The sequence below is a fragment of the Rhinolophus sinicus genome, chromosome 15 (assembly GCF_057876585.1).
Source record: "Rhinolophus sinicus isolate RSI-liver-muscle chromosome 15, RSI-T2T, whole genome shotgun sequence".
NCBI classification, from domain to species: Eukaryota; Metazoa; Chordata; class Mammalia; order Chiroptera; family Rhinolophidae; genus Rhinolophus; species Rhinolophus sinicus.
In genome coordinates, this window is record NC_142515.1 from 112,414,502 (window position 1) to 112,441,201 (window position 26,700).

Consider the following 26,700-nt stretch of genomic DNA (forward strand, 5'->3'; position numbering starts at 1 on the left):
TTCCCACCTTCTCTCCCTTTTCAGTATTAAGGGTACCCTCCTCTATTCAACGGAAAGTCCCTCTCCCAGGACTTGGGCCCCTCCCTCTCCTCATGCTGAGATTCCAAGGGCAGTCTTCTCTCCTCCATGTAACAGGAGAGCCCTCTTTACAGGATTATACACAGTGTCTCCCACCTTAAACACACGCACTGATCCTCCCCTCTCGTCATTCCTCATCCCACTCTACCTAACGTGCTTTTGGCTTCCATTCTTTTCCCAGTTAAAGAGCACTCCTCATCGGAACCACAAAAAACAATAAATACCCAAGGCAATCTTGAGAGAGAGGAACAAAGTTGGAGGTATCACTCTATTTGATATAAAACTATGCTACAAGGCTATGGTAATCAAAACAGAATGGCAATGGCATAAAAACAGATCAATGGAACAGAATAGAGAGTCCAGAAATAAACCCACATCTATATGGTGAATTAGTCCATGACAAAGGAGGCAAGAATACACAATGGGGTAAAGACAGTCTCTTCAATAAATGGTATTGGGAAAACTGGACAGATACATGCCAAAAATGAAACTAGATCACCTTCTTACACCATACACAAGAATAAACTCAAAATGGATTAAAGATTTCAATGTAAGACCCGAAACCATAAAACTCCTAGAAGAAAATATAGGAAGTAAACTCTTTGACATTGCTCTTAAGTAATTTTTTGGATATGTCTCCTCAGGCAAGGGAAACAAAAGAAAAACTAGACAAATGTGACTACATGAAACTAAAAAGTTATTGTATAGCAGAGAAAACCATCAACAAAAGGAAAAGACATTCCTACTCAATGGGAGAAAATATTCACCAATCATATATCCAATAAGGGGTTAATATCCAAAATTTATACAGAACTCATGCAACTTAACCAGTAATCCAATTTAAAAAAGGGCAGTTAGACCTCAATAGACATTTCTCCCAAAAGGACATACAGATGGCTGATAGACATATGAAAAGATGTTCAATGTCACTAATCATCAGAGAAATTCAAGTTAAAATCAGAATGAGATATCATCTCACACCTGTCAGAATGACCATCATCAATAAATCAACAAGCAACAAGTGCTGGCAAGGATGTGCAGAAAAGGGAACCCTCGCGCACTCTTGGTGGAATTGCAAATTGGTGCAACCACTATCGAAAACAGTATGGAGGTTCCTCAAAAAATTAAAAATAGAACTACCTTATGACCCAGCAATCCCACTTCTGGGTATTTATCTGAAGAAATCCAGAACATTAATCCAAAAAGATATATGCATCCTATGTTCATTGCAGCATTATTTCCAATAGCCAAGATATGGAAGCAACTTAAGTATCCATTGACAGACAGTTGGATAAAGAAGATGTGGTACATATATACAATGTATGGAATATTACTCAGCCATAAAAAATAATTAAATCTTACCATTTGTGACATGGATTGACCAAGAGGATATTATGCCAAACGAAATAAGTCAGAGAAAGAAATACCATATGATTTCACTTATGTGTGGAATCTAAAAAACAAACAAACAAAATAGAAACAGACTCATAGATACAGAGAACAAAATCATGGTTGCCAGATGGGAGGGGGTTGGGGGAGGGCTGGGTGAAAAGGGTGAAAGGATTAAGAAGTACAAACTAGCAGTTACAAACTAGTCACTGGGATGTAAAGTGTTGTATAGGAACAATAGTCAATAGTATTGTAATAACTATATATGGTGTCAAGTGGGTACTCGACTTATCAGTGGGATCACTTCATAAGTTACATAAATGTTTAACCTCTATGCTGTACACCCAAAACTAATATTGAATGTCAACTATAATTGCAAAATTTAAAAAAAAATGTTAAGAAAAGCACTCTTCATTTGTGTTTTCCACTTCCTCACCCAGTATTTGCTCTAAAGTCACTGGAGCATCACTTCTGCTCCCTGCACTCCAATTGGGGACCAGTACCTCATCCCAAGTTCTTCTTTCCTAACTATTAAATGCAAAGCACACCTTTCTGATTTCACTTGGCGTTTTCTGAGGGCATTAGACACCTGTCATGATTCTCTTCCTACAGACCCTTTTCTCCTTCGCTTCCGTGATGGAATTTCTCCTGGTTTACCTCTTACTCCTGGTCTCCCACCCATCCAGGCCTCCCCCATCCCCTTTAGATTCTCCCTGGGCAGTTGCATTCACCCCCCTGGCTTTAACCACCACCATGAGGACTCGGATTGAGGACATCCCCAGCCTAGTCCATTGTCTTGAATTCAAACCACTTACAGAACATCTCTACTAGAGAATCCATGGCTATGTCACATGCCACATGTCTAAAACCAACTTCACACCCATTTATTGCTGTGCTGACCTCAAACGCTCCCCTTCCTGGATTCCACAATTGATTGACGGAAATCACCACCTATACAGTCATCTAGGCAAATACCGAGACTCCTGCTTCTCTTCTCCCTTCCCCCACATTCACCAAAAGTGGCAAAACTGCTGACTTTGGGCTAAGCTCCTCTGGGATCCAATCTCCTCAATTCTGCCTGCACTCATTTCTTCGTGGATTAGAGTAGTTACACTCCTGGTGTCAGGTCTCACCCACTCGCCCTCCACAGAGCTGTCACAGCAAGTTTTGTAAAATGGGGCTCCAATGTCTTTTGCCGGCTTCACAGCCTGTAGAACACAGGACACACTCCCCAGCACATCACACACTTTCAGCCCCATCTCCCCCGACTTTCCCACAGGTTCCTAAGTTAGTGTCATACCAGTATATTTGCAATTTCCTTCAAATTCATCATACCCTCCTATTTTCACTCCTTCTTATGTATCTGAAATAACCTTCCTCCTCCTCCTGCCTTGCCTCTTTTTTACTCAACTGTCAAGATTAATTGCCACTGGCAAGGAAGTAAAGCAGAACTTTTCGTATATTGTTGGAAGGACTTTAAAATGGTTCAATCACTTAGAGAAAAGAGGTTGTATTATCTATTACTAAGCTGACAACATACACATATCACCCAGAAATCCACCACAAGAAAGTACCCTGGAAAAAGTGACGCATATGGGCAGCAGAATGTATAGATGCACTCCCTCCCTCCCTCCCTCTCTCTCTACACACACACACACACACACACACACACACACACACAATCACACACGTATGTTCACAGAAGTATTTCTCAATAGCCAAAGATGAGAATCAATCCACATATCCACCACAGACTGTGGTGTGGTCATACAATGTACTACTGTACGGAAATGAAAATCAACAATTAAGCTACAAGCAAGAACTTGGATAGTTTTACAAACAATGGTGAGAAAAAGATGACAAAATTAAATATATTGATTAGGTGTTAATTCATTCAAAAATATAAAGAAAAGCAAAAGTTTGGCTACAGTTACCTTGGAAGAGTTATCACTGGGAAGGGACACAGGGAGAGCCTCTGAGATGCTGCCAGTATGGTGTTTTTGACATGGCTGGGAAGCGTAAAGGTGTTCACTTCATAAGAACTCACTGGGCGGTAAAAGTATATTTTATGAACTTTCATAATTTTAAAATAAAATTTAAAAAATTATGGCCCTCTTGGATCCTGTTGTACACTGAACTTACAATGTGTTCATTTCTTATCATCACTTATTCTTTGCTTCTTCCAGTGGTTATGAGTGGAAATTTTTCTAATCAGGTGATTTTATTGTGTAAATACAGATGCCCAGGCCTCCCCACAGTTCAAATGAACCAGAGTCACTGGAAGGTGGTACCAGAACACGTGAGTAGGTTTGTTTTTGTTTTGTTTTTTCACAAGTGACTCTGAAAACAATCTCTCATGACAAACCACTGCCTACTCTGGAAACCCCTTGAAAAAAAACTGTCCCTTTTTCATTGTACCCCCACACCTAGCACAGTAGCCTGGAACATAATGTGCATTAAAAACATGTTTGTCAAAGTTATGACCAAAATGCTATTTTCAAAACAAACTTACACATCTCAGTTTGGATTTGCATGACTTCTAAGTAAATGTTTGTATAGTATAGCTGTTTCCACAGGATGATCCTAGCAGGCATGCATGATCTGAGCTACTCTTGGGTCATGCCAGCCCATCAAAAGGCAAGCCAAGGCGTATAGTAGGATATCAGGGCTGCTTAGTACCTACCAACACTTTTCTTCACTTCAGACCATCAAAGCATCAAGAGTCCAAGGGCACTTTTTCAGTTTAATAAATGTAATGTGTCTTTCAATCAAAGGAATACGTGTGTATGTATGTATTTATATATGTGTGAGTGTGTGTGTATACCTTATATATTAGTATGTTTTAATATACAGAGGGTGCCAAAAAATGTATATACATTTTAAGAAAGGAAAAAACTATTAAAATTGTAACTCAATGAATGATGCTAGCATTTGTTTGATTAACGCCATCTTTTGAGCAAACATCGTACCATGTTTCCTAGAAAATAAGACCTAGGCAGACCATCAGCTCTGATGCGTCTTTTGGAGCAAAAATTAATATAAGACCCAGTCTTATTTTAATATAACATAAGACAAGGTCTTACATAATATAATATGATATAATATAATATAATATAATACGAGGTATAATATAATACCATGTATAATATAATACCGGGTCTTATATAATACCAGGTCTTATATTAATTTTTGCTCCAAAAGATGCATTAGAGCTGATGGTCCAGCTAGGTCTTATTTTCGGGGAAACACGGTACTACACATTGCTACCATAATTCAATTCAACTTCGAAAAGTAATACATAGATAACATCTCTAAAAATGTGTACATCTTGGGGGGACCCCAGCTATTTTCTATATAATATGGTTTTAACATGTTTTTAACTCACATAATGTTTAATAGCTAAATCATAGTAATCTCTTAACATTTAAAATGTTAACTTATTGTTAGAAATTACAAATAACTACATGCAATCTTATGCAGCTGGAAATCCAACAACAGTGTTTTATCCTATTTTTCTATCAGTTACTATAAAGTCTCTCATCCACCCTTGTTAATATATATATATATGTATATATAAACTGCCTAACATCACAAATAGTTTGTAATTATAAACTATTTGACATTCATAGCAGAAAATCAGTTACACAACATTTGGACATTGAGACTATACTTAACTCTTGGAGTGGAAGCAAGCACTGAATTTTATGATGAAAAGGAAAACTTGTTTACACGTCTACAGTACAAGGACTCTTCAAGCTTAGAGAAAACCCACCCCCACCCCCACCCCTGATTTAAAATATGGCAGCATAGAAAAGGAAAAGAGGGCATGGCTGACACTTTAGGTTTAATATTAGTAAATATCTTAGGAACCTAAATTCTTTCCTAACTTCCAACACTGAGAAAAAATTACTTCCAAAGGAATGTAACCAAGGAAAATAAAGTCAGATATGTTGCATCTACAAGACAGTTTGATGTCCTTCATCGAATGCAGTATTTGCGAGATCATCCTACTAGGTGGCTTACAGTGTGTGTATCTCCAACTAAAGCACATCACAGACAAGCTCCCCACACCCAGCTGATTAAGAAAAATACAGGGTGAGGAAAAGTAAGGTGGATTTATTATTCTGTTGTGGCAAATTGGTTTAGTTGGGGTTTTGTACCCAAACTGTACAGTGCCCGGAATTGGAACGTCTGGGAATCAGTAGAGTAACAGAGTGCAGTGCTCTGGCCTGGATGCTGTTCCCACGTTGCACTCATGTGCTGTGCCTCCGGTCCACAGCGATCTGTCACATCCACAAAACGAATCTAGTGGCCATTCCTGCAAGATAGGGCTGAGGGCACCCATTCAGATCTTTCACCCCAACGCTCTTTCAATACATCTAAAGGCAAGTGGCTGAAACAAGTCATTTCTTAAAGTCACATCCAGCTATGCAGAATACACCCTCCACTGAGAAAGGGTTACAAAAAGTACTTTCAACATCTGAGTATCTATGAAGAAGTATGCCCACAAATCCATGTTTCAGAATTGAAACTTGGGAGGAGTTTAAGACCAAAAACATGATGTAAAAGTAAAAACAAAAACCCTACTCACTAATCAAAAAGCTGTAAAGCTTACCCACTGAGAAAAAGAAATTGTATCTAATCTCCCAGTAGGATGGAACCTACAGATCATATCCATCATTTGTCTTTTTGCTTCTCACACCTGAGCCAACTATACCCCACAGTCTACAAGAGTTCACCATGGCAATTTTAATTCTGTGCTTATTTTGATAAGACTTAAAATGTTTATATCATCCTGTTCTGGAACATCTGAATGACTCCTTCTAAAGCAAGTACAGCCAACCCACTCTATGTCCACAGCCTCAACTCTTTTGGCATCAAGTGCTGTAACTTTGTTGGCAGTTAACAAGGAAAAAGTGGACTTAATCTATGTAAAAGACATGTGCACAGCAAGTTAAGGCCAGAGAACATAATTTCACTCTGTAGGAATGGAGACTCACTTGCAGTGCAAAATTGACTCAATCCGTGGCATTCTGAAATACAACACACCGAACTTAGCATTCAGCACCACGGTCCTACTGGGAACACCAACTTAACTTGAGCAAATAGTATCTGCAGCTTTATGTTGCTATTTTGTATTTTTATTGTTTATACAGTTTTATTAATATTTATATCATCAATTTGTTTGGGTTGTATCGGTGTGTAAAACCTATATGCATAAGGACACCTACCTTATATTTATCAATATTTAAGTGACAATGTAATTAAAGTAACTGAGGCAATGCTGTGTGCCCACAATTTTGCTGTTAGGTTTTCACTTTGTTTTCATTTTTAATTATCCCAAACATCTCTAAAGTTTGAGAAACAGCACAATCTTAAGGATATTAAGCGAGAGAGAGAGAGAGAGAGAGACGTTCAAACCAAAATGTGTCCATCTACTAACATATACAAACTGGGGCATAATGGATATATGGTCAGTCCTTTAGTTAGTCCATCACCCGAGCAGAGATAAAACTTTCCTCGATAGAATTTCCCAAATTTCTTGAGACTTTTGTTAACACCTTCCTCCTTCATCCCTTAAATCTCACTGCGAGTCTGAGGAGGACTCGGCCCCAGTTTTAAGCAAGTGATTGATAATGAGGGTGGCTTGAAAGATTCGGCGCAAGTCATAAGGGTTCAAAACTAGAAGTTTGTCCAAAAAAAGAGGTGATGTCTTGGGGATGGGAGGAAAGGGAAAATAATAGAGGAACACATGACCACTGTATCAAAACATCTGCAGGGCTGCCATGTAGAAGTAGAATAGGCCTTATGTAGCTCTAAATAGTGGCTCTAGAATTATGGGCAGGGGGAGGGTGATTTCAATGACACCAATGGTGGTTTAAGATGCTGAGGACCACTACTAGTTATCAAAGAGCCACTGCATGCTAGAACTCTGCTCAATGTTTCATGTACATCATAAGGTTCATGCAGACTCTTCTTGCTATTGGCGTTGATAACTGAACTAGTAAGAGATGAGTTTACATTGGGCTATTTCCCAATTTCTTTCTTGTCCAGAAACTTGACGAACACAAGTATAATCACTAGGTGTCCATAACTTCTTTTTTCTGTTCTTGATTCTTTAGCAGACAAGACAAAATACTGTTAAGTAAAAAGACCAAGATGATGGGCAAGGGTATTGGGAAAGGGAGCATCAATCACTAACTTTCAGAAATAATTATTGTTGTTATTTTAGAAAATAATCTGAAGTTTGTAAAAGATACATAGGGAAGGAAGAGATAAATCAATGACAATATTTTAAAACTTCTATTGTGATATATTTCGGTTGCAAGTGATTACAATTTAATCAACAAATAACCAATAGGTAGCATAGTAGATAATACTACCTGTAGATTATTTTAGTCACTTTGTTTGACATGTTAGTAAATGTTATAGTGCAATCAAAAGTACTTAAATTGATCTCACAAACCAGTATCTTCCCACTCCTTCAGTCTATAAGGTAGTAGCTTATGAAAAGTTACAATATGACTAGCCTGCTGATTTAGGCTGCAGAAGACATGGCAAACAGGATTAAATACCCTGGGTTAGAGTAAAAACTGTAGCATGTCTTAAGGAATGAAAATTCTAGCCTTAAAATACTTCTAAGTCACAGAACTTAAAAGGTACCAGATTGTATTATAACTATATATTAAATAAATTTGCTAAAGACAATGCTTCAGAATAAATGTACAAGGTGAACCAAACTAAGTCTTAGCTACGTCAAAGAACTAACTCAAAGTAGACACTAAAAATATTAAGGGCCTTAGAATAATCCTGGGATTTATATACACACACACACACACACACACGAAATAAAGGCAGAAGAATTTGGTTCTAACAGATGCCTAAAGAGAAACATCAAGTCAGGCATCTTGGGCATTAGTCAAATTGATAAACTGTTAAACTATCAATATATTGCATCTTTTCCTTGAATAATAACTTATTTAAAAAACTGAATTATGAAGATGCAAGGAATAGTTAATTTTTGCATGAACTTATTCTACCTCTGCATTATCTAGCCAACTGTCAAGCTGGCTGTTTTAACTAAGAAAGATTTTTTAAAAACACTTATATCTACCTATGTCCATCTATTAAAATACTTTATATTTGTATATGGTACAAAAGTAAAATTAGGCATCAAGCATCATGTGCCAGAAGTATCTGTTGTGTGGGATAGAGAAACAACCAAGATTGTGGTTCCTCCTGGCCCTCACGGGGTTTGTAATTTTCTTTCTTGAAAACATTCTATGGAGAAGATCCTCCTACAGGTTACTGGGGGTTCTAAGAACTCCATCTAAACATGGATAAACCACATCTGAACACAAAACCCGGCCAACTTTTAAAGAGAGACATGGAGCCAGACACAGCCAAGATCATTTCTCTGTCCCATTCCCAGAAGTATTTCTCAAGATCACTGAACTGTAAAGGGGGAAAAGGGCCTTAGCAATTACCTAACCTGTTTTTCATTTTCAAGATGAGGAAACTGAGGTCAAGCAAGACAACTCTCCAGAATCCGAATGCAGAGATGTTACTTTGCAGGTATGATGCATTTTATTTCAGGAACCACGCAGGAAACATCCTAAAATTGTCTTTACACCTACAGTGATATGGACCACCGCAATCTTCATTTCTCAAATATCAATGATTTACAGGTTTGGCTGCACAGTGATGGAGCAATGGATTGCTGATCTATTAATGACCTATGTAAACCTCAGGGGTTGAAATGCACGCCATTTCCTCACAGGTAGTAGAACACAGCAAATAAGAATACAGAAGTTCAAAAGCCAGGAAGAAAGGCCTCAACTTCCAGCCCCACCTCTTACGATTGGTGCAACAGGGCAATTTCTTTACCCTTTCTGAGCATCAGCTTCCCCATCTATAAAATGGGAAGACAATGCAACACGTAAAATGACTGCATGTAAAACATCTGATAAATTACAGTAATGCTGAGAAGCAAAGAATCCCTAATCCGCAGGGTAGTTATTTTATCAGAAGTGATAAAAACAGAAGTGTGGGAGCGTGTGTGGGTGGCGTGAGGAGAAAGAGAGGTAGCCAGGATATACAGATTTACAGCTACTCCTCGGCCTTGCCAGCGATGACGAAAGCAGTTTGACAACCACTAGCCCAGGGGAGTCTAGTTTCCTTTATTTCACATCACGGGAACCATAAGATATCAATTTCTATAGTTTAAAACATCATAAAATATTTATCTTTTCTTATAACTACCGGAGTATCATTATGTCATACTGTAATGTTATAAATGCTCTCCCAAATATTCCCTTTCCTCAACCCGTTAGGATTCTTCTCCAAATTAAAAATGTCTCTTCCATTACTTCTGGAAAGAGTTTATTTGCAGCTGGACTATCTAAATTTCCCTGTTGTAAGGAAACAAGATCAAGCGAAGAATCAAATGTATAGAAGCAGGTACTGTGGAAGCGTCATTCTCTCCACAGTGATGACTGAGCACAGCACCTTTGATTTATCTGAAATGTAATTCAGTTTTTCAAAATACCTATTTTCATAAATACACAGGAACCACTGTATTCAAACTTAATTCATACAAAACTTCTCCTTGACAGCCAAGGGAAATAAAATCATTTTCTGGGCTATTTGTTTAGAAATAAAATTTACTATTTATAAGTAAAATTGGTGTTCTAGCTAGAAGGAAAATCATTTTCTGGGCTATTTATTGTGTGGCCAAGATCCCTGACCTCACAATGCTCTCAGTCTAGTGCAAAAGACAGACCTGATATGCCACTAATGACAAAGGAAAGTGTTACAACAGAGGTCAAGATGAATGCTGGAAGTAGAGGGAGGAGATATAAGCTTGACCTCAAGCCTTGGCTCCCATAGCTGTTCCTCTGGGAAGACTTTTTCATCATCCTGGCCAACGCAGCACTTTAGCCGGGACGCGTATGTGCGTGTACGTGTTCACTGTCTCTCTCCCTCTAGAATATGAGCGTCTTGAGGGAAGAAACTGTACCCCCAGCACCTGGCATAACAAAGATACTCTCAAGCAACAAGTATGAGACCATTATCCCTGGTCTGGGAAGAGACCTCATACGGAGGTGAAATTTGAAAACAGATTCTTCAAGAAGAATCTAGAAGTCTGCCAGGTAGAGAAGGCTTTGAAGACCTAAGATTTCAACGTTAAACTGCCATGTCCAATCATCACATATGCCTTTAATGTGTAATGTTTTTGACTTCTATGTGCAAATATCTTATAACTCAGTGAGGAAAGAAACGTTCACCCATAACAAGTTCTAAGAGCTCAGTTTCTATTATTACTATAAAAATCTATCTTTCAAGGGGAAAAAAAAATCCCTATGATATGGGTTCGTTTGAAGACTTGTTTTCATTTGAGGAAAAACTCTTTCAGTGACTGTATTTTGGTTTAACACCTTCAAAGACCTTGACCTAACCAAACAGATTCAATAAACTAGGGTTAGTAAGAAAACATCAGAAACTTGAAGCGCGTGCTTTCTTTAGAACCTCGTTTTTCTTAAATTCAAGTTAATTCATGCTAATCTTCAAGTTAACTTAATGGAAGAATGGAAGTATCATTGATCAAACCATAAAAATTCTCTCACATGCCAAAAAATTCAAACAGCTTATTTATTGTTGACTGAGGGATAACAGGAAGAAATAACACAAAACAACATTTTGGGATGAGAGAGGCAGAGAGCGGTAGCTATCAATAATTATTTTGGCTCCTGGCAAACCCTTCATTGGAGCCAGACACCCACTCCCTGCTTGGTCGGAGGATATCTGCGGCCTTGGCAACTTTCTGGAAGACAGGATCTGGGTGGGGAAACGCAGTGCAGCCCATCAGACACTCAGTAAATAGCCACCAAGGTAGGGAGAAAGCATGGCTTTTAGACAAGAAGGGATTTAAGTTAGAGAGGGGATCTGCCAACTTCTCATTTAACAGGAAAGGACACTGAGGGCCAGAGGACTGAGGGAAATTTTTCTTAAATCCGCAATCAGGAGAACCCAGGGAGCCTGACTTGGTCAGGCATTGTTGCTACAATCCTTGGGCATTTCTCTTTAGGGCATCACACATTTACCAATACAGCCAAAATGTTTGGAATGGGAAAACACTCCTAGAACAAAACTAAGACAAGAAGTTCTGACTCTTAGCTGGGGACGTGAGAACATAAGAATGAGTCATCTGTACATCCTCAGTTATCTACAAATTTGGCTGGCTCGTGGCTTCAGACAGCTCAACCTGATTTTCTCAATATTGACAATGATGACTAACAGTCTTCCTCTGAGTGAAGGTCCCCATCCAGTTTGAAATAAACAGGGTTACGGGGATACACAGCACCAACTCAGTGAAATTAATCCAGCAAGGGGAGGTAAACCAATAGGCTGGAGATGCCCGCTGGTTTAGTGCAGGGCAGGAGGAGTGCCAGCCAACACCTGAACACTGTAGTCACCAGAGACTCTCAAGGTCAAGAGCAGGAGAAAAAAAAAAAATCTGGGCCATGCAAATTTCTTTTGTCATCTGAGTTCAGTGGGGTTGGGGTTCTGAATGAGTGTTCATGCCTGGCAGCCTTAGTCATCACTTTCTATTCTTCACTAAAAACAACACCTCCTCAACCACAAAGTTCATGGGATGAAAGAGGCAGAAGAGGAAAGTGTCAAACATAATGGTGTAAAAAAAAAATTACCAGAGACTCTTAATGTAAAAAGATGAACTAAGATGAGATAGTCAATTTTTTCAACATGGGCAAGACTACACACCAATTTTTAGTGATACAAATAAAATTTTCAGAGATAGCTGGTAAGCTCTTGTGTGTGATAAATCTAAACACGGAAGCACACAATTTTAACTAAAAGTTGAAACCATTTAAATACTCAAATGATTTTGAGCATTAATGGTTCTTTCTTAAAAACTCTCTTGCAATAGGTTATTCCACTCATTTTCTGGAAAATTCAAGACTTAGACAAAGATCCATTGTCAGGGAGAATGCCACTATGACAAAAGAAATGCACACGTTTTCTTCTTTTGCAGTAAGTGAATACTGCTTGAAACAAGTGGGCAATTGGTGAGACTAGAAAAATATTTCTGTTGTGCAAGTATTTGTGTTATATCATTATCATGTGGCGTAATTTGAACTCTACATATACTTAGGGTTTCTTGTGCTTCAAAAACCAGTGAATGAATGATTAGAAGAAAATGTGTCAATCTCCTACTTATGGCTGAAGCTATAGTCTGAAAATCAGACTCAGTGGACCATGCACAGGCTTAGCAATGACAAAAAAAAGTGCAATATGTGTTCTCATTAATGTGCATAATGGTCATCTTGACCATCTCCCCAATAATGATATTAATCTTTGGAGTACATTCATGTCATGTAACAAATACATTGTTAAAATTACTTCAGAGCGGTATTAACATCGTTGTCCCTCCTCAGACCACACTATGCACAGCATCCCAAGGGCATGTGAGTAATGAGCACTTAATCAATAGGCATTGCCTTGATCCCTCAACAGGACTGCTAATGTAGGATGGAGTCAGTCAGAAAATGTGTTGTGTTACTCAATTTTGAAATATCTAGCAAATGTTGCTTTTAAGTATTTAACACAATAAAGAAAAGTGACAAAGCCTTCTTAACAATGTATCTTTATTTTACTTATACTCCTCCGGTACAATGTATCTTTATTTACTTATATTCCTCAGGTTGTCATCAACTCCTCAGGAAGCCTTTAAAATCAAAACACACAACTAACCAAGTGAATGTGTGAAGCTGTTAAAACACACATAGACTGAAGAGACAACTTAATTTTGGCTGGGTCCTCATCTAAGTCAGGGCAGGAAAAACTTCTGGTAACAGTGACAAAATGGAGAAACTCAACCACTTCCAGGATTCCTCAGTGTATAGCTACTATATTGATTTGTTAGAAATGAATTGTAGATGAAAGAGCATACACTGCAGGTACTGTGGGCATGTTGCTTAAGTTTGCTCATCTGTAAAATGGGCATATTGCCTTCAGAACATAATACAAGAATATGACGAAATATTATAAGAAAAACAGTTGGATCAAAGTTCAGTTTCTTTTCCCTGCTAAACCAATATCACTACGACTATATGGAATGTGCCATTTGCATTTAGAAAGATGAATGAGAGCAAACTGCATGTAAACATGCAGTCAGCAAATACTTGGGTTCTGTTTGATCTTTACAGGTGCTGTTTAGATCTGGCAATAGGTTCTTAGCTACAGGCATACCTTGTTTTATTGACACTTCATTTTGCTGCACTTCACAAATGTTGCCCTCCCACCCCTTTTATTTATCTTTTTACAAATTGAAGGCAAGACCCTCTGCCAGCAAAAAGATTACAAAGTGCTTTATTGTGACACTGACTTTACTGAGGTGGTCTGGAACCCAACCCACAATATCGCCTAGGTATGCCTGTACTTAGTAATTTTTTTTCCCCCTTAAAGGAAAGAGAAAATATTGCAGGAATTCAAGGATAACACAACATACAGCCAATTAGTCCCTTTGAATGAATGATAGTTGACACTCTAGGACTACTAATTTATAATAGGCACCAACGGCTGATTCCAGGGGCCTCTCCCATCCTAACTAGCTCATTTCAGTGAGAGGAGGCACGAGATTGGCCTTGATTCACCTCATTACCAACCAAATGTGGAAAACCCTTTAGCACAGTGGTTTTCAACCTTGGCTGAACATTCTAATCACCTGGGGAGCTTTGAAAACTCAGCATGCCCAGACCACACCCCCAAACCAATTACATCCTAACATGAGGGGGGCAGGCACCCATATTTTTTAAAGTCCCCAGTGACCCAAGATGCAGCCAAGATTGAGAACCGTTGCCTGGGGTCACCCCTTCTGACTTCATGTAACTTCTGCTGCAAGCCAAGCCAGGAAAGCCAACCCAGAGCGCTTCACAACCACAGCTTCTGAATAAAGCAGGTACAACAGGGCCCATACGCTGGAACACTACAGGTGCCTGCAATGAGGTCCACAGAAAGGGAGGGACCGACAGCCTCCTAACTAAAGGGCTACCTAGATCCTCACCAGAGAGCCATTTTTTCAAATAGTTTGCACTTCAAAAACAAACAAACAAAAAACAAGTTCGTCAATTTTAGGAGATATCACCAAAGCTCAAAGCCATTAGCATTTTCCTTTCTTTTTTTTTTTTTTTAAGGCAAATCTCTTGGGAAGAACAGAGTATATTAGGTGGGAGCGTGCTCCACACAAGAGTCTAGGGAAAAGCAGAGAACCATACAATTCCGCGTGGCCGCCTAGAAGACACCACGCCGGCTCCCCCCAGCGAGGGGCAGGCGGGTGAGCGCGGGCCCGCGGCCACTGCACCTGCTGGGCCGCACCTGCCGCGCCGGGCCCTCCCCTCCTACCTTCCAGCAGCTCGTCCAGGCTGGTGACCTTCCTGCTGCCGTCGATGGTGTAGATGGTGCGGACACCCTGAGGCAGGTTCACGTTGTCTGACAGGGAGCGGGTGAGCTCCATGAGCAGCGCATCGAAGGACCGGAAGCGGTCGCTGGAGATGGCAAACAGTAGGCCCTTGAAGTAGCGGTCCCCATTCCGGTAGAAGCGCGCCTTCTTGGCCTTTTTCTCTGAGCTCAGGGCCTGCAGGGTCCGCGTGCGGTAGAAGCTGCAGTGGGCACTGTGCGCCGGGCTGGGGATGAGTCCGTTCCCCTTGGGGCCCGAGCTACTACTGCCCCCGGAGGAGCTTGGCGCCCCTCTCCGCGACCCGGGTCGCGGCCTTTTGTCCCGTTCCTCAAAGTGTTCCAGTTCAATGCTCCTGGTGCTGGCCATCGCGGCTGCTCCAAGGGCTCCTTGCAAAACGAAAAAAAAAAAAAAAAAAAAAAAGTCCTGGCTAAAGCTTGCAGGGAGCCTAGTGTCAAAGCAACAACCAGCTCAGAGATGCGAGACTATGATGGGCCTTAAAGCGCTGGGACACCTGGCTCTGGCATCCCGCCCTCTCCTCGCAGGTGGGGCCGCTGAGCTGCGGATATACCGGCCGGCCCGCGCCCTTCTAAAAGTGACCGCAGCGTCTAGCTGCCAGGCTCATTGTCCAGCGCGGATGGCTCAGTCCCTCCCGCCGGCCGGGGAGCCCCACGCGTCCCCTAGCGCCTCCTTCACCCAGCCACGCCTCACAACTCCGCTTGGGAGCCGGCCAGGAGCCGCCAAGTTGGGCCGCCCGAGGCTCGCCCCGGGCCCGCGGGCGCACACAAAGCTCGATCGCTCGCTCAGCGCGGCTCGCGTCCGCCGGCGGCTCCCGGGAGCGCTGCGGGGAAAGAAGGAAGAGAAGGGGGAGGGGCTGGGAGCGTGGGAGCGGCGTCGCGGGCCCGTGGGGGCGGTGCGCCCAGCCCGGCCCGCCCACGCGTCCGGCCCCAGGCCCGGCTGCGGCGCCGCCGCGCTCGCCCCCAGGCCCTGCCCGAGGGGCGGTGCGCGCTGGCTGCTTCGGGAGGGCCGTGCGGGGCTCCTTCCTTCTACCGAGTCCGGCCCTAGCGGGGAAATAATGCAGCCCGCCTCCCACGCGGTCGGCCGGCCCAGCCCACCAGCGAGCATCCGCGCTCGGCTCCCGCTACATCGCCGGTCGGGCCAGCTGTCAGGGCTGGAGGGGGCTTCTTGCCCCCAAGGGATGCCAAAACCCAGGAGGGGAGGGAGGGAGATGAGCGAGGAGGGGGGGGCCGGACTGGTCGGCGCGGACGCGCGAAGGAGCTGCAGCGCGAGAGGAGCGGCTCCCCCTGGGTCCTAAGCAGCCAGGCCGCCTGACAGCTACAGACCCGCGCCACGCTAATAGGCGCGGCGGCGGCACGCGCTCCTCCGCCTGGGAAACGTAGACGCGCAGGGGAAAAAAAACCCACAAAGGAAGGAGATTCAAGGGCAGAGATCACATCCCTTAGCCAGCTTCCAAATGAGGAATCGAAGCCAAACTAGGGCAGAAATTTGAAACATGGCATTCACTTTGGGCACCAATTTTAATATTTAAAATCAGATTTGGAGCTTTATTTAGAAATCCTTTGGTAAACAGCCTCCACAGTTTCCATTGCAGATTCCATAACACGTTCAGTAACTTTGAATGAATGATTAGAAGTCACTGGTTTTTGAGGGATTTATTTAACCTACAAATATTGCATACCATGTGCCAGGTATGATATCTGTCACTGGGGATGCATTAGTGAAGGAAATGGATAATCCCTCCACCCTCCACCCTCCTCCCCCACCCCCTATATTCAAGTGGTATTTAATGTTATCAATTTGAACTACTTATTAAGTACTAGGCTGAACATTTGTAAGCGCCCATCATTCTAGAAATCTTAATTTAGTAGTGTCAGGTCAGTGGCTAAAGTATATTTTCCAAAGGCTTGTGAGAACCATTAGGTACATCCATTTTGCCATCCAGAAACAATGAAACTAAAAAAACGTTTAGTCCTAATCTGGTAGGTAGGTAAGCTACTCTGAAACCTTGTGTTATACAGCACCTGGTTCTCTGAGTGGCCCTAGACAGTAAATTCAAGCTGACCTGTAGGGTAGGAAAGCATAATGCTTTTCTTGCCATGAACTTAGTCTGGGAAAGCATAAGGGAAGGAGGAAATATATACAGTAGTTCTTAAGCAGCTGTGAAATTGCTGCCCCTGGCATGACAATGCCTCAGAGGATTCCTGGTCAGTGCCCCATAGCTCCCCCAGGGTAGTCTCAGGTATACCTGGGAGTACCTGACTTCTAGAACCAGAACTGTAGCATGCTGGGAAGTCAGAGCTAATCGGAGACTTCAAAGTAGTTTTTCAAGGGGGGAAATTCTGAAGTATAATGAGATCCACTGCCAAGATAGACCTCAACCAAAACCAATTAAATCAGAATTTCTGGGGATGGGTTTCTCCAACAGTATTTTTTTGCAAGTGCTCCTCATGTACAGCTAGGGTTTCCAACCATAGCCTGTGACATTAAGAGTCAAATAAGTCAGCAATTCTTCTCAAACTTTGATGGACTTATGTGTAGTCAGGGATCTCATAAAATGCAGATTCTGATTCAGCAGGTCTGGGGTAGAATTTGAAATTATATAAGGCCCCATTAAGTACTACTAACTGCAGAACCTGTCGACTTTGTTAATGGCGTAAAAGGGGTATGTTCACTTGTTTTGCTATTAGTATTTCTTGCGGAAAAAAATGAATTTGTAATCTATGGCTGAAGTAACAAATGATCTCAAACTTAATGATTTACAACAATAAACACATGTTATCTCAGCAGTTTATGTGGGTTGGGAATCTAGGAACAGCTTTCCTCCTGATCTCACGAGACTGCAATCAAGATATTGACTGGGGCTGCAGTCATCTGAAGATTTAACTGAGGCTGGAAGGTCCATTTCCAAGATGGCTCACTCACATGGATGTTGGTAGGAGGCCTCAGTTCCCTGCCATGAGGACCTCTCTATAGAATCTCTTGAGTGTTGTCACAACATGCCACCTGACTTTCTCCAGAGCAAGCATCCAAGAGAAAACAAGGTGAAAACCACAATATCTTTTATGATGTAGCCTTGGAAGTCATAGTGTCATTCCCAAAATATCCTATAAGTTACACAGGTTAGCCCTATTCAGTGTGGGCGGAGACTACACAAGTGTATGACCACCAGGAATCAGGGGTCATTGGGGGCATCGTGTAGGCGGGTAGCACAGTCATTAAGTCTTTAGGCTTCAATCATTCAATTTAGGACACTGACATAAACATATTTTCTCACTCAAAGATCCTTGATGAAAGGATCTTCTTAAGTACTGAATACAATGATATAATATGCCACTATTTTAACGTTATTCCCTAACATAATATCCCTAAGTTAAACAAAAACTACTGCTTTTCAACAGGGGTGGGGGAAGAAGAGAAAGTATTTTCATAGCTGTTTATGGGGACAGAGCCAGGAGTGCAGTTTCCAGGCTCTCGGCCTCACGTGGAAAGGTGCTGGCTCAGGTAGTAAATGACCATCAACTGTGATTGCATGGCCATCAGCTGTGGCTAGTTGGCCGTCAGCTGTAACCAGTGAGCCATTGGCCACTAATATAACTGCTGTGGCTACGCTAGCAGAAAAATGGGGGCTAGCAAGAAGATGGTGGCTGAGCCTGCAAGCGGCGCAACCCAGCCGCCAGCAAGAATATAGTAGTATGACTCCCCTATCTATGGCTCCGTGGGTGTTCCTTTCTGGCCTCACCATATCCTGCTTTCTTATGTGGGGAGTGGGACCAGAGACCCCGCCTGACACCCCGCAGGCGGCCCCGCACAACACCTGTGTTCTTGTGCAGGGAGCAGGAGCAGAGACCCCGCCGGATTCCCTGCACGACAAATGGCGCAGCGAGCAGGGTCTCCCTACACCCGAGCAGGGTCTCCTGCATGACACCCTGCATGACACTGTTACTTAGTTTAAAGAAAAATAATTGCTCCTGCTCTTTGCATTAATTTGTTTGAAGAATTTTCTCCCTGACCCTCATATAAGCATTAAGACACAGTCACTTTTCATGAGATATTTTATTTAGTGAATATAGTATATATCAAAGATCCAGTTGGCAAAAATGTGAAGATTAATTGAGGTGGAAAAAAATTATTTTTAGCATTACAATTCTAATGCAAACAAAATTTGTGGGCTCTAGGTAGGCACCTATTCATTAATTTGGGTTACTTCATGATTTAAAATTTTCCCCTCTCAAGAGGTGGCAGAATTTGCAGCTTAAAATATTTTAAATGGCATTTCCTTTGTTGAGATACTCCTTTTTTTCTGACCAAGAAACAGTATCTGATTTGCTAATCATTTGTCCTTCCAGGATGACCTAATTCTCCTTAGTGTTTGCAAAGTCAACCAACAGTGCCTGCCTGGTCCTGATGTAAAGGAGCTGGCCCTGACTCTTCATCACGTGGCAGCTGGCCTTGACCTTAGATCTCTGTTTGTTGTGAATTCTCTATACCCTTTCCTAACCCCTCTTAATCAAACACTTGTCTGAATAAAAATTTTTGTGCAGAGTACTTTTAAAATGGCTTCATTTCTATGCTACAGAGAATCCAAGAACTTCAATCCAAAATCTCTCCTCTGGTTTGTTTGTTTTTTTCATGATCAGAAACAACCCTTTTCTGCTCTTGATATATAACAACAATTTAAAATTTCATGTCTAGTGAATGTGAATATTTTGTTGACAGTATCCAAGAGGGGGTCTTCTAAAAACCACATGGGACAGAAAAACTCAACCAGACATGAAGGAGAGGAATTTGTTTTGTGTTCTTTACACTTCTCTTTTGATCCCACAGATTAGCAATACAGTTTTAGAGTTGCCTTTAGCCAAATGGTAAATCCCTCTCCCCCTACTCACCCTCCCACTCCCACCTTGACTAAGAAATACCATGCAAATGTCTATTAAGTATAATTTGTTTAAATGACATTTCATTACTTACTTCCTTGTGGACCTTTACAAAAGAAAACTTGACTTGAACATCTCCTGATTTGGCTTCATACTACTTTATTTCTCCAACGCACTGGCTAGTCTTCAATTTTGGCCCAAACTTCTGCTTTTACAGGCAGTTTTCCAGCATCTCCATTATTTATTACACAAAGGACGCTAACGAACCTTTTAGAAGGCTCTGTGCTGAGACTTTCTGCTGTCTCATGTTTTCATTACTGTCCACGACGTGCCAAGCATTTCTCCCAGAAGCCAAAGTGATGAAACAACTCTTTTCAGTGAAAGGGCCTATTGACTTCAATTTTTGAAACTGAGCATTATTTTTTATTTCATAATCTTTAATGGGTATACATTCAAGTGTTTTCCAGCAAGTTTTAATGGGAAAGGGTATAAAGCAAAGCTGTTCAGAAAGAGACTCTCTACCTTACCCTATAACCTGTACTCAGACTGAAAAAAAGATTCAAACTGTTCTCTAATTTGTTGTTCACCTTGGGAGCTTCACTGTCCTTACCAGCCATGATGTTTATAGCACTTCACAAATATATTGATGACTGTACACCTGAAGCTGAAGCTGAACAATAATGAATGTCAACTATAATTTTATACATATGTATATATATGTAAATATATATATATATATATATATATATATATATATATATATATGAAGTGGAGTACGGCATTAGGAATAGAGATAGTGGAAATGTAATGGCTGTATGTGATGTCAGAGGGGTAGTAGATGGGGGAGGGGGGTTATCACTGTGTGAAGGATATAAATAATAAATCTCTATTACATTATTTTGTACACCTGTAACTAAAACAAACAAACACATTGATGACTTCTTAATGAGGGAATACTTAAAACTACCTTTTCAGGTTCAGAAAATTCGAATTTAGATAATTCGTTAAGTCTTTAAAAATTCAAGGCTTTTATAATGATGAATAAGTATTTATGACCTAGTTACAGAAACAGATTATAGAGGAGGAAATAAAGGCAAGATCAAGCAGCAGAGATAGAAATTGACTCCAGGGTATGCTAACTCTAGAAAATATTCATTTCAAGCTTTGAAAATTCATTCATCACCAAGAGGCCTGTCTCTTTAGGAACTTATAGTTAAAAATTAATGATTTGTGTACACTCAGTAGGTTTGCAACGCAAATTAGCTGGTTATTGTAGAACAAATGTGTACCTCACATATTTGAGATATTCAAATGTTAAAACAATATATTTACCTGATTAAGGAGGATGGAATAATGAGCACTTCCTTATTTTCCCTTATATGTTCTGAACTCATGTGGTAGTTTCTCTGATCTAGCTCTGGAACCAGTCATTTCTCTTCCTTTTAATGGAGAATGATATTTAGGAGACAAATTTTGGGTGATAGGTGTGCTCATTAATATTTAGCTGCTCCTGGGCCCCTCAGTGGACAGGGCTAGGGAAGATAGGCGTACACAAACATTTACCTCTTACAAATCATCAGTTTATATCGCAGGCTCCTTACCCCACTCGGACCCCAGCGCCCTGTGTTGGGCCAACTTCTGCATGGGCACTCTATCCATCCCACCCAGACTTGATCACTGCACATCGGGTGGCCCTCCTATGCAGACACGCCTCCCTTGCTTAGGCTCTGGCACTCTGCACAGGCCACTCCTCCTATGCGCTGCCCTTCTTACCCCAACATACCATGCTGGCTGCCTCTGCTGCCTCCTTCCCTGGATGCCTTCCTCACCCTGCGTTGGGTCTGACACCCTGCTCTGGTCCACCATGGCTACCCCCTTGGCCCCACCTAACAGCTTCAGGACTGAACTTTTCGGGAAGGGAAAAAGAAAGAGGAAGAACTAGTTTTTTTTTTTTTTAATTGAAGTTTGTTTTGCTCTCAGTGTATAGAATATAACCAATAACCTCAACGAGCTTTTGTTCTTGGTCACCAGCATCTCTTCTCCCTGCCTTTCTTGGCACACCCTGATTTTGACTCTGGGGAGATACTCTCTTCCACTCTCATACATGTGTGCTTGGCAACACTGACATCACTCCTTGCTCGAGGGGTGGGCATGGGACTCAGTCCTGGCCAGTTGACCCAACATATTCATCTACGTCTTCTTTCTTACTCTTGTACCCCACACCCAATTCATGAGCAAGCTGTCTTCCTTTAAAACTCACCCCAGATATAACTATTTCTCTCTACCTCTGCAATTTACAGAGTGTTCCTATTACAGTCCATCTTCACTTCTCACCTGATATCCTCCCTCTGGTCTATTCCACTATGGAGTATTCTTCACACAGCAGCCAGCGTGGATCTTTTAAAACTTTAAGACAAGATTTAAGATGACGTCACTCCTGTGTTCAACAGTCTTTGTTGACTTCCTCTTACACTCAGAACAAAATCTAACGTCCTTACACTATGTGCAACCAGCGCCTACATCAAGACCTACTGCACGTGAAGAACTTACAAAACTACTTACACCCGTGCCAACCCCAAGAGATTCTGATTTAATTGGTCTGCGGTGGGGGCCTGGACGTTGGTTTCTTATTAAAGCTCCCCAGTGAGTCTAACATTCAGCAATAGTTTAGAACCACTGCCTACATGATCTGGCCCTGACTATCTGTCACACCTCATATGTTCTCATTCTTACCACCACTCACTCTGGCCACCTGGGCCTCTCTGCTGTTCCTTGAGTAGGCCAAGCATAATCCTACCTCAGGGTCTTTGCATTGTGGGATGCAATGACTTCTGACACTAACTGCCCAGAGGTAAGCCAGACTTCACAGGGTAAGGGCATAGTCCTCCATAAGACTGTCCTTATTTCAGATAGCAGCAAGCTCAAGGGTTACCAGGCCCTCTATACTTCTGACCAACTGGCTACAGATACAGGGGTCATACTACCCCTTCATGTTTGATAATTCACTGGAATAACTCACAAAACTCAGGAAAGCACTATCCTTATGATTACAGTTGTATTATAGCAAAAAGGATACAAATTGGTATCAGCCAAAAGAAGAGACACAGAGGGTGAGGTCTGGGAGGGTCTGCAATGCTAAGTTTCTGTGTCCTCTCCCTGCACGGTCAGGACGCATCACCCTCCCAGCACACCGACGTGTAATAAGACACACAGAACATTGTTAGTCGGGGATGCTCACTCAAGCTTGTTGCCTCTAGTTTTTACTAGAATTTCATTATGTCCGTATGATTGATTGAATCATTAGCCATACAATTGAACTTGATCTCCAGCGCCCCTCCTCTCTGGGGACATCAGGCTGATATTACATGGCTCAAATTCCCAACCCTCTAACCACATGGTTGGTCTTTTGAGCATGATCAGTGCATCTCATGTATCATCTACTTATAGCAAAAATTATCTAAGGGCCCAACCATGTCACTAGCATAATCTATCATGGTCTACCATGGATAACAAAAATACTCCTATTACTCAGGAAATTCCAAAGATTTAGAGGTGACCTCCCAGGAGCGAGGGTCATGGACCAGCCAAAATCCTTATTATACAACACTGGGTAAAGACATAGGTAAGTAGACGTTTTAGTTACATGATCTAATAAAACTCTTATTTGCTCAAGCCAGGTTGAATTGTATTTTCTGTCACTATCAAGAGTCCTTCGTGACACACAAATCAATTGGTTTTCCTCACTCCTAAGTCTTCCCTCTAGTTCATATTGCTCGTAGTTGTCAGTTGGATCAATCTTGCTAAATAACAGTTCTGCTCGTGTCACCCCATTGTTGAAAAACCTTCAGCAATGAGCTGCTTGGGGTGCTTTTTCTTTATCTATTAGTCCAAAATATTTAGTCTGACATTCAAGGCCTGCATCATATGTCTCTAATTTTCTCAATCTCCCACAACGACATAGTCCTTCGAGATGAACTTTAAGCAAAATAGACTACTTGCTTATTCTCAAATGTTTTTCTCAAAAGCATTCTGGGCCTTTGTTAGGTTATCCTGTATGAAATGTACTCTTTCTTGCCCCTTCTTGTCAAATTGTACTAATTTCCCTGTTCCATGACTTCTTCTCTAATAATCCCAGCTGGAAGCAATTTCTCACTATAAATTCTTCAGCAGTGAGCACTGTCTTTGCACTTCTCTCATGACACCGGTCACATCTTGCTTCTTTCTGTCCTTTATTGAGATTGGTACATTTATATTATTACATCAATATTTAATGAAGTCTTATAATGTTCTAAGAATGTACACAGGAATAATTAGTTTTTGCCCCAAAGAAGTTAAACAAGTTTTAGCTGGTAAAAGAAAAATATATCTTTTATCAATTGAGTTAACCAATCAGCCGTTCTCTCTCCGAATAATTTACCTCTCATATTTTGTCAATTCTTTCCTTCTGGAATTCCTGTTAAATAGTAAGTTGGACCTTTAAATGTATTCTTCATTCCTTTTCATCGTTTCTACTTTATTTCTGTCCTACATTCAGGAAAATGTGTTCAGATCTATGTTTAATTTTATGAATTCCTTCTTCAGCTGGGTCTAATCTGCTGTTTAACCCATTTATCTAGCAGCAAATTTAAACAACTATTCATTTCTAGAAGTTCTAATTTGTTCTTTTAAAAATTTTGTCTTTTCTTTCTTAGTGAATTGCTATGTGTTTCTTTTTTCAATGCCTTTTAGATTTTCAAAATTTAAAATACTTAGATTATGGCCTCTTTTATATTGTTTTTCTAAATATCAAATTTTGAGATGAGAAGAATCTCCATTTCATTTCATCCTCGATTTTATCTTTGTTATGCATGCTTCGTGAATTTTTAGTACGAGCTCCTCTTCAGCGAGGCTCATTTTTGTCTGTGGTTATCCTATGCTGCATGAGTAGCAAAATTTAATATTACCATCCTCCAGGTGCCCCAGAGACAATGTTGCATCAAGACCATGATAACTTATTTCTAGGCTTGAGGTTTCCTGAAGGACCAAGTAAAGTAAATTCAAACTCATACCAATGAAAGGCTTGGAGTTTTTCTCACGAGACTTGTTTTTCTCTAAACAGTTTAATTGTCCTCTTCTTATGTCGTTGGCTGAGATTTTTAGTCCTCTTAGACTGGGATTGTAGCTTTTGAGGGTCCTAGTCCTATGTAGGCATCTCTGTTTCTGCCCCTCAGGTTGGCCTAAGAGGGCTTTTGGTCTCGATGGGCATCACAATCCTGTTACCAAATCAGTACCACTGCTTCCATCAGCCTCCCCAAGGTTGTTGCAGCCTCAATTCTCATATGCATCAGTCTGATTTTCAATTCCCTCTGTGGTTCTGACATTTGAAGACTCTCTTGAAAGATCAGCACTCTCTCTTTCTTTCCCTCCCTCCCTTCCTCCCTTTCTTCCTTTCTTTTTCTCCTTCTTGTTATTTTTTTTTAGTCAGTGTTCATAAGGGCTTATAGCTAGAGAGCTTCCATGTTGGCTTAGTCCGCCATATTGCTTGAATCACAAACATAATAGATGTGTATCCAACTACGTAACATCTACCCCACCAGCAGACAGCCTGATACATGCCATAATAGAAAAGTGAAGAAAATCCTGTGGAAGTTCATAAAAGGTAATAATTCATTGTGCTGCAGGGTTTCAGAAAATCTTATTTGAGTAATTGTCTCAGTCCATTTGGGTTGCTATAACAAAATACCACAACCTGGGTAGCTTATAAACAACAGGAATTTATTATTCACAGTTCTAGAGGATGAAAGTCAGATTAAAGTGCCAGCACAGTGTCTTCCAGGTGGCAGACTTGTCATTTTATTCTCACATGGTGAAAAGGCAAGAGAACATTGGAATCTCTTCTGTAAGGGCATTAATCCCATTCATGAGGGCTACACTCTCATGACCTAAGCACCTTCCAAAGGTCCCAGCTTCTAATACTATCATATTAGGCCTCAGGATTTCAACATACGACTTTTGGGGGGACCATAAAAGTCCATAGCATTCAGATCATAGCAGTATAGTGTAATAGCCCAATTCAATTGGATACTATGTTGACATGAAAAGAGAGAGAGGATTTGAATCTGGTGGGAAAAAATCTCATGTAAGGAATGAGCACTCATGAACGTGCATGTCGTTTCGAAAAGTGAATGACAGTCCCGTGTGGCTGAACTTGTGCAGTCTTGGGGCATGTGGCTGAAAAGACGCCAGCATGTCCATACAAGACCTCTCACAGAGCTTATTGTGTCCTACATGCTAGATATTTACTGGATGAACAAATACGTGTGTGGGAACGTCACCAGAATTAAGGAGTAGATGAATATGCAGACTCATATTCAACCTCAACCTCTCTGTATCTCATTCCCTCACCTACAGAGAAGAGGGTAGAATGATATCACTTTTAAAATTCCTTTTGGTTCTAATGTTCTGTGATAACAATTTAAATAAATGGTGCTGATCCAAATTGGTTCCAATTTAAGCAAGGAGAACATGTGGATGACTTTTTCTTGGGGGCAAATGAATTTGGTTGTCCGTCATAGGGAAAGAGAGCCAAATGTAGTCTTGCAAATGCTATTTAATGTGGTATTGGTCAGAACAAAGCGGATGAGAGGTTAAGCCCCTGCAGGGCTATATGCTTATAACCTGCTCAAAGTCGTTGCTCTCCTGAGCTAAATAAAGAGCCATGTCCTTAGAACTTCCCTTTTAGGATTCCAGTTTTCAAAAGCTTTCTCTATGTGCAACTTTCAGTTTCTAAAAATAAACAAAATAGGAAGATTTCTCCTTGGAGGAAACATTTAGCAACAGCAACCACAAAAGTTTGAAAGGAAATCTCTTTGTCCAACAAAAGGA

The 26,700-nt window shown here is 41.2% G+C and overlaps 1 protein-coding gene across 8 annotated transcripts in view; it reads right to left on the reverse strand.

Moving 5' to 3' along the window:
* Positions 1-16,242, reverse strand: part of DCLK2 (doublecortin like kinase 2) — a 134,622-nt gene extending 118,380 nt beyond the window's left edge. For 2 of the 8 annotated variants that reach the window (XM_019722954.3, XM_074338451.2), the window contains exons 1-2: positions 16,057-16,075; positions 14,890-15,330 (exon numbers count right to left, since the gene is read on the reverse strand). In XM_019722954.3, the coding sequence (XP_019578513.2) occupies positions 14,890-15,330; positions 16,057-16,066 (451 nt within the window). In that variant the 5' untranslated portion in view covers positions 16,067-16,075. Of the gene's footprint in view, positions 1-14,889; positions 15,769-16,056 lie in introns of those variants that run through there. The other 6 variants (XR_012498191.2, XR_002136642.3, XM_019722939.3 and 3 more) reach the window with 6 other exon arrangements.
* Between the last annotated feature and the right edge of the window lie 10,458 nt (positions 16,243-26,700).